Genomic DNA, 15,257 nt, shown 5'->3' with positions numbered 1-15,257 from the left:
TGCACTAAAGTTTGTTTCAAGGCGTCAATAGCGGTAATATGACCGTGGTTGCTGTAAATAATGGCGAGTTGTGTGATCTTCCGATCACTTCACACACGATTGTGCCGAAATAAATTGAAACAATATTGAATGAAATGTTGAATAAAATTAGGAAAATTACCAACATAAGTCCAGATATATTATGAACTCTTTTTACATGATTAATTTGAGTATTTCGGTACAGATTTGTTGACATGGTATTTCCGGTGTTACGTGCCCACATTAATGCCTTAACAAAACATGCCTAAAACATAAAATACTCAACCCTGTGTAGAGATGCCCCCCCCCCCGCCCTCTTACTAGTGTGTTCACCCCCTGCCCCCTTCTTACTAGTGTGGTGTGTACACACACACACACACACACACACACACACACCCCCCCACCCCCACGCACGCACGCACACGCACACACACACACAAAAAACAACACAAAAAAAACAATTTCAGCCCTATAACGCTCATCAATTATTTGGACACTGAAGGTAGCGTTGTAGCGAGGGTTCACTGTATTAGTAAACATTGCTCTTTATGTGAGAAACACTGATATTCCCAAAAATGATCAATATCATGAGTCATTAATTGTTCACAAAACTATAGACCAATCCCAATAACTTATACATTGTTAAGTATAGGCAATATCTTACTTTCTTTTGCGAGAGTCCTCTTCCTGTTGTTTGTAGTCAAGGTCTTTCTGAACATCTGCAATCTTCAAAAACATTACTTTCATGAATTTTACTGTGTGCATCTGTTGAAGTTTCTAGATGTAACTACTTCTGTGACTTTTAACAGAGTGAAAGTATATGGTCACAGTTGTTCATACAAAACTCAAGCCAAAAACATTAAGGGACAGTGGGTATAGTGATCATGTAGTTGCTTTAAGTGTCTATTAGTACTTGCAAAACAGAAGCAACGCCTTCCCAACCATTTCCAGAAGGCCCCAGGAATTGTTACATATCACTACAACTGAAATGTCTGTGCATGACGCAATTAAAATACAACAGCACGTCCGTCTGGTCACACTAGGCTTTCACTTACCTCAATGTAATTTTGATCCGAAAGATCGTGTATTATAAGTAAACATTGCAGTCAAACATCAGCATGTTTTTTAAACCAAATGTGTCTGCCATGTTTGAGATTACTATAGTAATAGTACTACTGCAGTACCCGGAAAACATAACAATCATCGCAGTACAACACACAAACTTACTGTCAGAATTAAACAGAAAATTGCTTATACAAAGGGAGACAACTGCTGGTGGTTTCAAAATTGACCAACAGGCAAAGAACATCTTGCTCAGCCTGAACCTGGATACTGTTAGCTTGACGACAGCTGAGGTAGTACTCGGACACAATGGGCAATACCCGGACAGCAGAGAGGCAGAAGTCGGACACTTCATATATGTTGCTTTTTTTTTTAAAATGCAATGGAATTAAAATGGAATGGCGACATTGAAACATATACCATTATTAACATGTCGTATCATACACGACTGGTTATTTTTCAGAAGCTCAGTTTAACATAGCTGGTCCTTCGATCGAACGTATGCAGTAAACAATAAATATGAACGATTTAAAAAATGTATGATCAAATGTCACCCACAGTGAGCTGTTAATCATAATCTACACTGATAACGGAGAATTAGCACCCTGCATTCTGATAGCGTTCAAAACGTTCTTTAACAATATGCCCCGGACAAAACGTGAAAACAATATAGTCCTGCTTATGACCACCGCCTCTAGTTTGGGCCATCTTCCCGAGGCAAGAGCGTTAACTGACTTTACAAGTCCAGTTTCCACCCTTGCCGAACTAGGCTGGAATTCCTGCCACACCAGTGGGTATTACGAGTTATGTCCATTCTATGCCTATCCCAAATGGACCAATCAGATTCCACCTCTCGTGTCACATGCATTTGCTTCAAACAAAATGGTGGCGCCCAGTCAAGACGATCTGATCGACCATCATTGTGATAAAACGGTTCTTACTTCGTGAAGTACATCAAATCATGTGAGCACCTTGATTAAAAACATGAAAAGAGTTGGAAAATATCAATTGACAACGAGTTGGCGATGCACATGCTTTGCACATCCTGCAATCTGCATGACTCATTAGTCCAGCCAAAATGTATTGCAATAATCCCAGCCTAGTTCAGCAAGGGAGGAAACTGGACTTTTATAGTCAGTTAACTCTTTTGCCTCTGGAAGATGAGCTTGGGCATCATGAGTTACCCTCTCGGTGTAAAATAGGGTGATACTCATAATGTTGTTGTCCTAAATATTGAGCTAAAAGCCTCAGTAACTGTCTTGTAACACAACCGACATGATGCCAGCAATATCTCAGACTACTAGTCTATGTGATGGTGGTCACACCTCTGCACCTACATCATATCTCTGTGTATCCACTACTTCTGGCATCATGATCTTACATTGCATACCTGTCAAACCTGTTGTCGGGTTCAAGAGCCACCATCAAGGCCATGAATGTAAGGCCATGAAAAATGAGAAAAAATACCTATCGAAAGAAAGAAAATATACAAGTATTTAAATTTACAATAGCGAGTAGTGTTTCATCTATATCTGGGACACAACATACATATGCTGTAATATAATCATGTTAGGTAATTTATATCAATGTAAGATGCAAATTTATAATACTACAGTTATCTATAAATGATAGGTACATATATATGTGTCTTGATACACCTGATACACTATAATGAGTCTATTTTGGCATGACCACACCCAATCTTTGAAATTTGATCCTCTTCATCTTTTTGAAATTCCATTGGCACTTTTTGTTTTATTTTATCACAGAGTCTAGCTTGAGGAAAAACATAATATACAGGCGCTTTTCCTACGGATATTCTGCGAGTGGTGACTGCTTCAATTGCCTTTTTTAGATTTCAAGGTTAAGCAAAGGTTTATATTCATGTTGGCTCACTTCTTAAATGTTGTAAAATATATTAGTAGATAGAAATAAATAGAAAGGATTCTAAAGATATTTTAAAAATCCATGAAATTAAAATGCAATAATAGATCTTATAAACCTCCGGTGACATCATCCTATTGTTCTCCAGTCGGGTTAAATATCATAAACACGGGCGTTGTAATGTCCCCGGGATTTTATAGGATATTCAAGTCATATTTGCTATATAATGTGTTATAATATCCAAGGAATTTTATATAATGTCCTGGGTATTTTATTAATATAACTTCCATTCAGATTGTAACATGTAATGAAATGTAAAATCAAGTGACAAATGTTTTCTTAATATCCCCGAGGATCGACCTCGCAACCTTCATATCTGTAGCCCAGTGAGTGTACCATGAGGCTACAGAGGTGTTGATAAGCCTCACTGGTTTTTAGAATGTCCTTTTCAAGATCCGTGCGCCAGCAACAGATATTTTACGCCCGTTTCATAAGGTTCATGGAAAGTATGTTCGAAACATAAAAATGTTAATAAATGTTGTTTTAAGTTTCTTTTTTCGGTTTATAAGTATGGAAAAACACTTTCCCTCGGTTTTGGTAGACAGAGCATGCCCTGGGGGTCGAGAAAAACCGCAGGGGCTTTGCCCCCTTGGTTTTTCCCTCTCCCCAGGGCATGCTTTGTCTACCAAAACCTCGTAAGCATGTTTTCTCCAATAAATAAAAATGTTGATGAATGTTGTTTTAAGTTTCTTTTTTCGGTTCATAAATTAGATAAAACACTTGCCCTCGCGTTTTTATGATATCTAAAACCGTTATCCTTGGGATGCATGTTTTAAATGTGATAAGAACCCTTGGACGTGCTTTATTGTACACTTATAATGGGTTGAAATTTAGTTTGGGGATAATTTTAAGGTTCAAAATCGGTTTATAAGAAAGATAAAACACTTCCCCTCGGGTTGTTATGATATTTAACACCCTTTCCCTCGGAAAATCCCTCAGGATGCGGGTTTGAAATATCATAACAACCCTCGTACGTGTTTTATCCTATAGATGACACACAGACTATTAAGAATGTTTTCGAAGAAAATTTACTTTATTTTATGAATAAGTTGAATGTAGACATCTAAATATAACTACTTTATGATGTTACCCAAATAGAGATTCCATCTTATTTTATAAATCAAGCATTAAGTTATATTTATCACTAAATCACTATGTACAGCAAAAATATAGTTTTATATGTTAAAATGTGAGGATATTTAACTGATTAATTTTAAAAAAAAACATGTCCGAGTACTCCCTTACCATTTTTTTTCATCGAGGTAGTACCCGGACATGGTTTTAACAGTACTATTTATTGAATTTTCGAGACATCTTCTTTCATAGAATGTTGTTACATTAGTAAGTCCTACCTTACACCAAAGTTAATTTAAAATGATCGTTTGGAAAACACTAATTTAAGACCGAAAACTGCATTTTTAAGGGATAATGTATGAAACCATACAGGCGTGGCAGTCATGTTTGAAAGGTGACCATGGACGGTTTGTTTAGAGACTTATCTCAGGCAGACAAATTTTTAAATGGCCTGTGGGGAAAATGGATTATGCTTGCCTGTCAAGTTTGGGTATCAGCAGTTTACCTTATTAGCTATAAATAAATGCTTGGTGAGTGTCCGGCTACTACTGCTGTCCAGGTACTGCCCACCCCCGCTCTAGTGACATTTTTTACCAATTGTTCAAGCTTACAATTAACGACAGCAATCAGAATTATTGTTTCTAAATAGATACGGCAAAATACATCGATGCATGAACAATGCACATTATCATTAATGATTTAGTAAAATCTAAATATGTTTTACATTTGTATACTTATCCTGCATTACTCCGTATTGCATTTACTGCTGTCTTTGACAGAAAGACGAACTGTGTGAGATCCAGCTGCTGAAGAAAATTGGTTCCATCTGTCCAGGAAGCAGTGCCCCCTCCCACACAGTCGGCACGTGACCGGGAAGTCATGACGTCACGTCAAAACACATAACTGCTTTAACATAACATCAGAGACTTCGTGGGGAGGCAGCGGAGCGCAGGGGGGGCACTTAGACTTCGTAATGCAGGATAAGTATACAAATGTAAAAAAATATTTAGATTTTACTTAATTTTTTAACTTATCCTGCAACGCTCTCTGTGAATGGACCAGAGGTGAAGGCATAAGCTGTCTGGTCCTGGGTGTGGCTGTCTGCTGTGAGGGTGGATCAGCAGATTTGGCCAATCTGGGAGTGGCAGTGGGTTGACGTCGGACAGCTCTCTGAGGTCGACGAACCAAGCCCTCGCTGGCCACCAGGGCGCAACCAAAGTCAGATTGAGGTTCCGTGTCGATCTGCGTCTGGGTGAAGTTTCCTCTCTGTGGGAGCCACTTTGCCTGGCCGAGATAGGGCATCCGCTGGGATGTTTCGGCAGCCCGGGATGTGGTGGACCTGGAACTGAATCCCCAGATGATCCACCAGGTGAAACAATCGGGATGTCTGTTGAAGGAGCGAAGTCGAATGAGTCGTTCCTTGGTTCCGAAGGCACCATACAAAAGTGATGTTGTCCGTCGAGATGGAGAGCCGGGCGTGTCTGAGGGCCTGCTTCCAGTGAGCGATGGCCAAGATAAGCGCTTCAAGTTCGGGGTTGTTGATGTGCCATAGGCGCTGATCGGCGGACCACAGCCCCGAGACGACCTGTCCCTCCAGGTGTGCGCCCCATCCCTGTAGGGACACGTCTACGAAGAGGCGTAGAGAGGTCGTAAGCCCTGTCAAGGAGACGCCGCCTAAGACATTCGATTCCACCGTCCAACACCGGAGATGCTGCTTGAGATGATCCGGAAGGACGACGGATATGGAGGGGTCCTGGCGTCTGATGTAGGGCACCAGGAACATCTGAACTGAGCTCAGTTGGAGCCTTCCTCTGTAGGTCAAGTCCTACGCTGAGGTTAGGAGGCCCAGGAGGACTTACCATTGACGCAGAGTGTGTGGTAGGTGGAGAGCTGGAGTCAGGTGTGCCTGCATGCGCACACACCGGTCTCTGGGTACAGAGATAAGATCGAGGTCTGTCTGGAAGAGGCCCCCGATGAACTGAAGGCGCTTGGAGGGTGTCAACTCTGACTTCCTGAGGTTGATCTTCCCACCCCAACTGGTGTAGGAGCCGAAGGGTGAAGTCCAGTAGGCAGTCCTCTATGTACGCTTCGAACTGGATGTCCTGACGATGGAGATACGAGGCTATCGGCTTGGTAAGCCATGTGAAAAGCAACGGGGACGAAGAAATTCCAAATGGGAGGACCGCGGAAGAATTTCCGGTCGTCGGGATGAATAGGGACATGTAGGTAGGTATCCTCGATATCCAGGTTGATGAGGGCCTCCTGTGCCTGGATCCGGGATCGCAGTAGCCTGAGCGTGGTCATCCTGAAAAAAGGTGGGCGCGCCAGGTAGCGTTTGTTGAAAGCGGCGAGGTTGTGGATCATCCTGTGTTTGTCCGAGTCCTTCTTGGGGACCAGGAAGACAGGTGAATAGAAGCCCGGTGTTATGGCTGGGGCGTGTACCACCTCTATGGCTTTCTTGTCATGTTCCGGCTAAGTAGCTGCTGTTGGGTTGGGGGGTATGTGTCCACTATGGGTGACGACTTCAGTGTCAGGTCGTCTATAAGCCTCAGCTTGTACCTGTTTCGGACGATGTTGGTGACGTATGGGTCCCCCAGGATCTCCCAATTCTGCCAGAAGTGAGTCAGTCTCACACCTACTGGGGTGTCAACAACTTGGACGGCTGGGGGTGGGAGGTCCCAGTCGTGCCTGTCCAGCGGTTCACTGGAGGTCCCTGCGATCGGCATTACCCCCCTTGGGATAGCCGCGACGGGACTGGTATGTGCCTAGGACTTTCCTTTCCCCTTGCCTCTGCCTCGAGAGGTTGAGGTGGAGCCCCGCCCCCGAGTCCGGAGTGTGTTGCGTCCTGGCTGGTAGGAGCCAGACTGGGATGCCTTAGCAAAGGCTGGCTGTGACACCCTGGCCAGGGCCTTGAGAGACGTCTCAACACGGGCCAAGGTTGAGACCCTGGAGTGTGTCTTGGATATCTGTCCATTAAAAAGATCAGAGCCGGACCAAGGTTGACGCAAAAGGTTTCTCTTGAACGCTGGGTCCCAAGTCGACAAGGCAAGGTACCCAAGGTGTTTAGTGGTAGTGAGTTCTATCAGAGCGGCGCGCATGTGGGAGCACATCTGTTCCACTTGACCTTGGAGGTAGGATACCACGGTAGTTGGATGGTCAATCCTATAGGGGTTGTCCTCCGATAAGTCCTGCAGTATAGCCCTGGAGGACGACGCCATCCGTTAGAGAGGTTTGAGCGTATGGCGAATCTCAGTCTCCACGTAGGCGAGTTTGCTGTCAGAGACTACGACTGAGGTGGAGCAGTTCGAATCCAGTCGTGCGCCGCATGTCCTCATCTAAGGAGTGAGTGTGGTCCGCAACTTGAGAGTGGACTGGGAAGTCATCTCATCTATAACGTGGGGCCCTGAAGGACGGAGTCGGTGACAGCTTACTTAAGTCCTCATCCAGAGCTGAGATCATCTCTCTGATCATTGGGTCTGATCAGTGGGTCAGGCGAGGGAGTAATAGTCTCCAATCTGTCTGCCATAGGGGTGTCGTCATAGCAAGGGATGAAGGCGCCCTCCGAGGAGTCGGATCAATAGCCACTTGAGCGTCTGCTAACCGGGCAGCAGCTCCTAGATCTATGACCCTGTCTAGAAGATCTGCTGTCACTCCGCCGTGAAGACGTACTTGGGGAAGCCGCGTCTGCGGAGTGACGAGAGGTAGAAGGCGTCTGTGAGGTCAGCCGATGCGGCGGAGGCAAAGACATGGGCGTCTGTATGGGCGCTGTGCAGATAGGCGCCATCTGAAAGGACGCTTGAGGAGGCGTCTGCAGAGGCGCTATAGGAGGCGCTTGTAGAGGTGTCTGTAAAGGCGCTGTTCTCCAAAATCAAATATAAATGGTAACACAACCAACTCGCCATTTTTGTTCATTTAAATACCATTTATTTCTCACACCATTTATTACTGAAGCATTTTTCAGAGAGGTTGAAGCATGCACAGTTAGTATATTTACATACTGCAACATACATCATGTATATATATATATATACATTATAGTGGTATACATGGACATGGCTGCATAAAGATGTACATGTACAATATGTAATATAAAGAGACCAATACTAGAAAACAACAGAGATAATGATGTATGCACATGTACCCTGTAATACTCATGTTAATTATATATAACTTTCTGAAAATTATTGCAGATGGCATCAAATATTGCATTATTTAATCAGGGATAAATCTACCCCCGCGTCCAGCCTCTCTGACGCATTAATTTTTTTTTATACGTGCGTCCTCCAGGACGCAAGGTTTTCATGAAACACTAATGTCCTTTTTTTGTGGAAAATCAATATCAACGTTTTTAACAAAGTTTTCTTTTGTCTAAATGCGTGCATAAACGAGATTTTGGTCAATCGATTTTCCATGGAAAGTCCCGGTCTAAAAATAACTTAATACGCATGTGTGATATTTTTCTTTAAAACGCGATAACTGTTTGGTTGTCAATAAGCAAGTGACCAATCGTAAGCAAGCTTGTATATGATTTCAGTTTCTGTTGTTGATAATTTCTCTAGCAGTCGACATGCCGCCGAGAAAGGTAGCAAAGCTGTCACATTCTCAAAAAACTTTGTCATCGTTGTTTGGTCAGAATGATACAATTGAGACAAGAGAAACTGAGCACGGCGAGTCTCAGTCAGCCAAACAGAAAGTAAGAACATTCCAGTCAAATTGGCTAACTGCACACCGCTCGTGGTTGATATACGATAAGGAAAGCGACTTCATGTATTGCAAGCTTAAATTTGCACCGAAAATGGTAAAACAAATGGCATGACACGTAACGCTAAGTGCAGAAATTTCCAAAATAGTACCTTAACCAGGCATATAAATAATAATGATCATAAATTGTCAATTCAGACTCCGAAACTTCGTGAAGATTTGCAGGTAGCACATGCACGTATGACAGCAAAACAAGATAAAGCAGCTGTCGCCTTGTTGAAATTTGTACACTGGTTAGCTTGTGAAAACGTCCCCCTGACAAAATTTAAAAGTTTTATTGACTTTTTACATGAATTTGAAACAGAAAATATTGAAGTTCTCAAGGAGGGTAAAGTCAACTATGATTTGCTAACCACTGCCAATGATCTCCTAAAATCTATGTCTGATGTGATTGCGGACGAATTGCGGATTAAGTTAGAAAAATCTCCGTTTGTTACTGCTTTGGCAGACGAAAGTACAGACATCATCAACCAGAAATGCCTTGTTATTTATTGCCAAATAATAGAAGATATGGTGCCTAGCACTCATTTTGTCACAAACATTGAGTGCACAGATACGACAGGGAAAGGAATTGCAGTGGCAATTTTAGATGAATTGGAGAAACGTGGTGTCCCCCCACAAAAGATCATGAGTCTTGGATCAGATGGTGCATCTGCGATGACTGGGAAGTACAATGGTAAATTCATGTGTTCAAACTGCCTATCCAATTTGTTGCATTATATATATCTGTATGCAAATATAATTGTCACCGCTGCCGTGCATTGGTTCTATAGGGCATTTTATTTTGCCGGGGCCAAAGGAGAGACATTCTTGTATTCATAGTTTAAACAGGATAAACATTAATTTCTGCTTAAATGCTATTTTTCTTAAAAAATAACACCATTTAATTTCCATTTATTTTCAGGTTTTTTTTAAATGGTACCATTTATTTTCAGGTTGTTTTTTAAATGGTACCATTTATTTTACAGTTATTTTCCATTTAAATACCATTTTTAAGGTACTTAGCATATTACCATATAAGGAAAAGGCAATTTAAATATTTCGGCTTAAAGGGCAAGTTCACACGGAAATGAACCAATTTTTCTTGTACTTTTTCCACATTAAAAGTGTTAACATAGAAGTGTCATAGACAAAAATATAAAAACATCATATTTAATTAACATATTTTTTGCATTAAAACGATTTATATTTTTCACATTTACCAAGTGTTCTATTTCGATAACAAAAACACCATGGCTTATGCCCCTTGCAATATGACGTCATTGGTGCAAATTGATAAACATTATGACGTCAACATGCTTTGTTAGAGCCGCTTCACGTGGTGTAGGTACAGTTTTGTGATTCTAGCGTCTCAGATGCCAGCCAGAATTGTGTTATGCTGAGTCACCACTGCGCCGGAGTGTGTCGTAGACCATGTTGTTTTACCGCAAACTGGTCCTTGATATCTTTTGCGTTGAGAAAAGACAGGGACCCAGTTGAATTGGCACCAATTACGTCATAATCTAAGGGGGATAACTCAGGCCTATTTCGCTCGTAAAACGAAGGCCTCATAACGGCATATCATTTTAACACTATTGTGAGCTTCCTACTTTCACTGTGAAAAAAAATTAGTGTATATTTTCAAACACAGATACTTATTAATTCTAAAATTGTGTTTTGTTTAGAAAAAGAAAGAAAGTGATTTTTGCGTGTACACTTCCCCTTTAAATAAATGGAGAGTCAATGGAGTTTTAGTGGTTTTGAGAGAAAAAATGGTATTTAAATGGAAAGTCAATGGTGTATTACACATAGCAACACATCGTACATAGTGGGCATATACCATCCCACAGGAAAGAAAAATGGCATTTAAATGGAGTTTCAATAGTACAAAAATAAATGGGGAAACATTTCATTTCGATAAGGGTGTGTTCTGCGTTTTTTACACACACACAGGTACTGTCTGAAAGCTGTGGGTGAAAGCAGTAAACAGTCTTTACATCGGTGACCCTGGAGGCATTGAGATGTACAATTAAGGCAAAGGGGGTGGGGGCCCATGCCGACATATTACGCCGGCACTTTGAGCAGGAGGGCATGATATCTGCAACAAAGCAGTGTAAAATCACAATGCATCCCCGCCCGATTATGTATGCTATAATTTGTTTATCCGACTGTGTGGGTTTATGAAACAAATATTACGACAAACGTAAGACAACATACAACAAACAAACAATACTTGCGAGGATCCGCCAGTCGTGGGGTACCAAGCAAAAGAATATAGAACGTAAACCAGTTCACTAAGTGCTGGCTACGCAAAATATTCAAGATAGCTACTTGGAGCAACAAGACACCTGGCCTTAGGTTTTCTTTTGAGAAAACGCCAGTAAGTGTCTTATAATGTTATGCACATGTTTATCAAACATAGAATGTACAAAATACAAACCGTAGGCACAACACAAAGACAAAACAACACGTGAGATAGCAAACACGCGAGGGTTTGAATCAGTTTTATGTTACAGCAAAGAAAAACAGGTCTTCTCTCATCAAGTGACAAGAGTAATGTGAGGATCCGTGACGTCACTTCCTTTGGTCACGTGGGAGCTGTGTGATGGGCTGGCCTCTCAGCTAGTTGGAGCAACTTCTTCAAGCAAAAACCCTCACACAGCTCTTTCCTCTGTCAAGAACAAGCAGTAATATGCATTCAGGAGTAATGCAGGATAAGTAAAAAATATGAAAAGCTTGAACTTTCAACAGATACACTATAAACCAATGCACATTTCATTTTCAACAGTCCAGTAAACTCTTACTGTAATGTTCAAGTCGCATAGTAATGTAATCCGTTATTTGAAGCTGCATACAGATTAATCAAATTGAATTAAAAGTTTTTATTTAAGTTTATACCCTATTTTATTGAATTAAGACCATAAAATTAAAGGACAGTACATAGCATTTAAAAATCATCATCAATTTTGCTTTATTAGGGATGAAAATTTTAGAAGGCCCCCTTATTTGACACCAAGGGACCCTGATGACCCTTGGTTGATGGAGGCTAAGAACAACACTGTATTGCTCCTTTATCTTTCCAATATCCTTGTTGGCTATAGTAAATTTAATCCATTATCAAATAATATTGATGTTCCTTTAATATAACAAAATATTTCCATTATGATAAATGTCCACGTAAGTTTATAACAATGGACAATTACAAGCCAACAAAAGAATCGGAAAAAGTAATTGAAGCATTTATACACAAAGAGAAAATTATTAATGGCGAGAATTACCACAATTCATATATCTTATCATGAATGTCAAGCCATCCAAATACAGTTATCAATTGTTTCTTTCAAATTGTGGTGTCCTAGTAATATGAACTAAGAACTTTGCAGAAATGATGAATATAAACATATTCAAAATAATGGTATGTGTATGAGTAAAAATAATAGAGAATATTTTCATAACAATTTGGTTTAAAGGTTTCCCCAATTAAGGATGGCATACATGATGACCAAATGATCATCACATAAACTCAACACCTCCCATAGAAGCATTGTCAGGGTCTGGGCCTGGTATATATATGATGACCAAATGATCCTCATCACATGATTCACATAAACTCAACACCTCCCATAGAAGCATTGTCAGGGTCTCACTGGACAAAATATCATCCATTCCAAAAAATCCAAAAGTTGGAAATACCACCATTCCAATTGGAAATATGACCATTCCAATATTTGGAAAGGTCATATTTCCAAGCTTGGATTTGTTTGGATTTGTTTGGAAATGATTGGAAATGTTTGGATACAACATGTCATAATCATATCTGTTAAAAGTTGTACAACTTTTGACCTTATGTGAGATTAGTAATGACATGAAAGTAAATAATTAAGAGTATTTTGGCACTATGTACCACGAAAAGACCAAATCATGAGCAAATTTAACTAAAAGAAATTCTGTCATTTAAAGTGGCTACTCTTTATATTTAATTTCTTATCTTCCTTGTCTATAATCATATGACATTGACTTTGAACTTTGAACAATTAAACAAATATTTTGTTTTCCCATACCGACTTACGGTTGTCGTAGAACAAAGACCGTTTCGAGAATATAGAGGGCCTCATTATTATAATTTGAACTAATATACATATGTACATAATGGTACTAGGTATAAATGAATTTTGATAAGTGTTCGTACAAGAATATGAACTTCAAATTATCTCGGAATTATGCGCAACACATAGGGCTGAAAATTTTATAATTGTTCTGGAACTATCTGACGGTAATTCAACACAGGGAACAAGATTTCGTCAAATGAATCATTGAGCCAGGAATGCAACGATTTAAATGCTGACAAAATGAATAAACATAACTGGAACAGAGTAGACTGTTCAGGTGGACAATTATATGCTACGTCTATTGCCAATGAAGTTTATCACCCCATGTTATAGCATTTCATATAAAAGATAGAAACCAAATAAATGGGACAATTAGTTGTTATGAATTAACTTTACCTCTGTGACATATCACACAACTAAATGTGAATATGTTTATCAAATAATCAATTACAGTAATTAACCTAGTGTCCTTATTTATACACAATTTAATTACATATTGGGGTACAATATATAATACACATATACACGGAATGATTTCTTATTTTGTCAATTTAATCATAACCCAAATCATACAAATCAAAGTGTGAAAGTAGTGACTAACTTTATGATCAAGGGTATAAATACTCAAATGTATCTATTAATCCTAATAGTATAACAATAAACCCTGTGTATATACTGAGCATATTTAGATACATCCGGATCTACGACCGCAGCCATATAATCAATCAAGGAAAGTATATTAGATTGAATTACAAATGTGCTATCACTAAAACAAAATTTTCCGTTATCCACGTAAGCCTAAACCTGGGAGAAATAAAGTTCTGTTCTGTTCTGAAGACGCCGTCATGATTAGTTGGCGCCAGTCTAAACTGTCCAATCAACGTGAATATACAAACCGTTATGTAACTTGACCAGTTGATGACATCTGTCAAACTCAAAGTGCCCCTGGTCCTCCACCCACCATGTGTAAAACTTTAGCGTACTTGATTGTTTAATTTGCAGTTATATCACTGTTAGGCTGGCGTGATGAGATAATACATTTTGTTGTTTTTGTTAACGATCGTTTCCATTTTCAACGTGGTAACCTTATAAGTGACTAACTTTTTTATCATGATGAAATGAAACATATTAAAATAATCAGAGGGACTGACGATCGCATTTATCGCACAAATGTCATGCTCGCATTAATTTCATGATTTACTGAAGATAGATTTGAACATTTCTGAGCAACGATCATGTTTGGGTAAGGGAAGTAATCTTGTCTCCGCTTGCAATTGGATTCAGTTCCGAGATCACAGCTTGACTGTTTGGTACGGCCGAAAGTCGGCACCCATGTTGTTCACGCTCCGCTGATCACGGGGCCTCATTTGTCTGTATTCTGCTTATGAGTCAGGATGCGCATGAAACACGGGTGTCAAAACGAATATATTTACCAATTATACGTACGGTCAATTAGCCAGTCCAAGAGACAATACCCTGGTTCTACCACCTTTAGGTGTACTTACGTCGTATGCCCCTAGTTCACGGTTCGTCTGATCTCCCGTCATAAAACCACGATGTTTATTTACCTGGAGCCTCCGACAGCGCCGACTTCCTGTGTACATGTACGTACATGGCAATAAATGGTTTGACAGTTGTTATGACTGAATCAATCAATAATTATTGACACGGTGATGTAATTAAAATTTGTCACTATTCACAACTCCTATTTTTATTTTTCTATTGTGTCAGCTGTATTTTCGACCAGTTTTATATGTATAAAAAATCTTCTCTTGTATTTATAAACCAAACCTAAAAACATTATATAAGAACAATTGTGTTTTTAAACCATAAGTTTTCTATTAAAACAACCATGCAAGTAAGATTTCAGCCGTAATATTACTTTAGTCACTCCACAGATTACACATCTTATATCTTGCAAACGCAGCGAATGTAATGCTACTACGTCACAGCTGCCTCGGTAATTAAGGGCTGGAATGTTTTTGTGAAGGCAGTTAGAGCAGACGAATTTCCCCCCTCGCTGTATAATGACGGTCGCTAACCATATATGTGTATTTTTACTGTTTTGGGCTTGATTTGATTGTCCTTTGGTGAAAACAAATGTTCAATTGTGAAAGCAAACCCTTTTCCCCTGAACGTTAAAAGACAGCTGACTTTGTTTTTGTCTGAAATATCAACGTTTGGAGTCGTTTATATATTCGGAAACCCATATTATGGTTAATATTTATAATATAATATGGACAATGGTAAAATTCATTATCACAGTTTAAGTGCTATTCACAAATGTATGTAAATCTACTTCGTGATGAA

The 15,257-nt window shown here is 39.9% G+C and overlaps 1 protein-coding gene across 1 annotated transcript in view; it reads right to left on the bottom strand.

The window, feature by feature from the left end:
* Nucleotides 1-15,257, bottom strand: part of LOC124118012 (structural maintenance of chromosomes protein 5-like) — a 232,526-nt gene that overhangs the window by 164,666 nt on the left and 52,603 nt on the right. The window contains exon 8 of the mRNA XM_046480045.2: nucleotides 683-744. Coding sequence (XP_046336001.1) covers nucleotides 683-744 — 62 coding nt within the window. The remainder of the gene's footprint in view (nucleotides 1-682; nucleotides 745-15,257) is intronic.

The sequence above is a fragment of the Haliotis rufescens genome, unplaced genomic scaffold (assembly GCF_023055435.1).
Source record: "Haliotis rufescens isolate VD_foot unplaced genomic scaffold, xgHalRufe1.0.p SCAF_1, whole genome shotgun sequence".
Classification (NCBI taxonomy): domain Eukaryota; kingdom Metazoa; phylum Mollusca; class Gastropoda; order Lepetellida; family Haliotidae; genus Haliotis; species Haliotis rufescens.
This window is presented reverse-complemented; position numbering and strand designations above follow the sequence as displayed.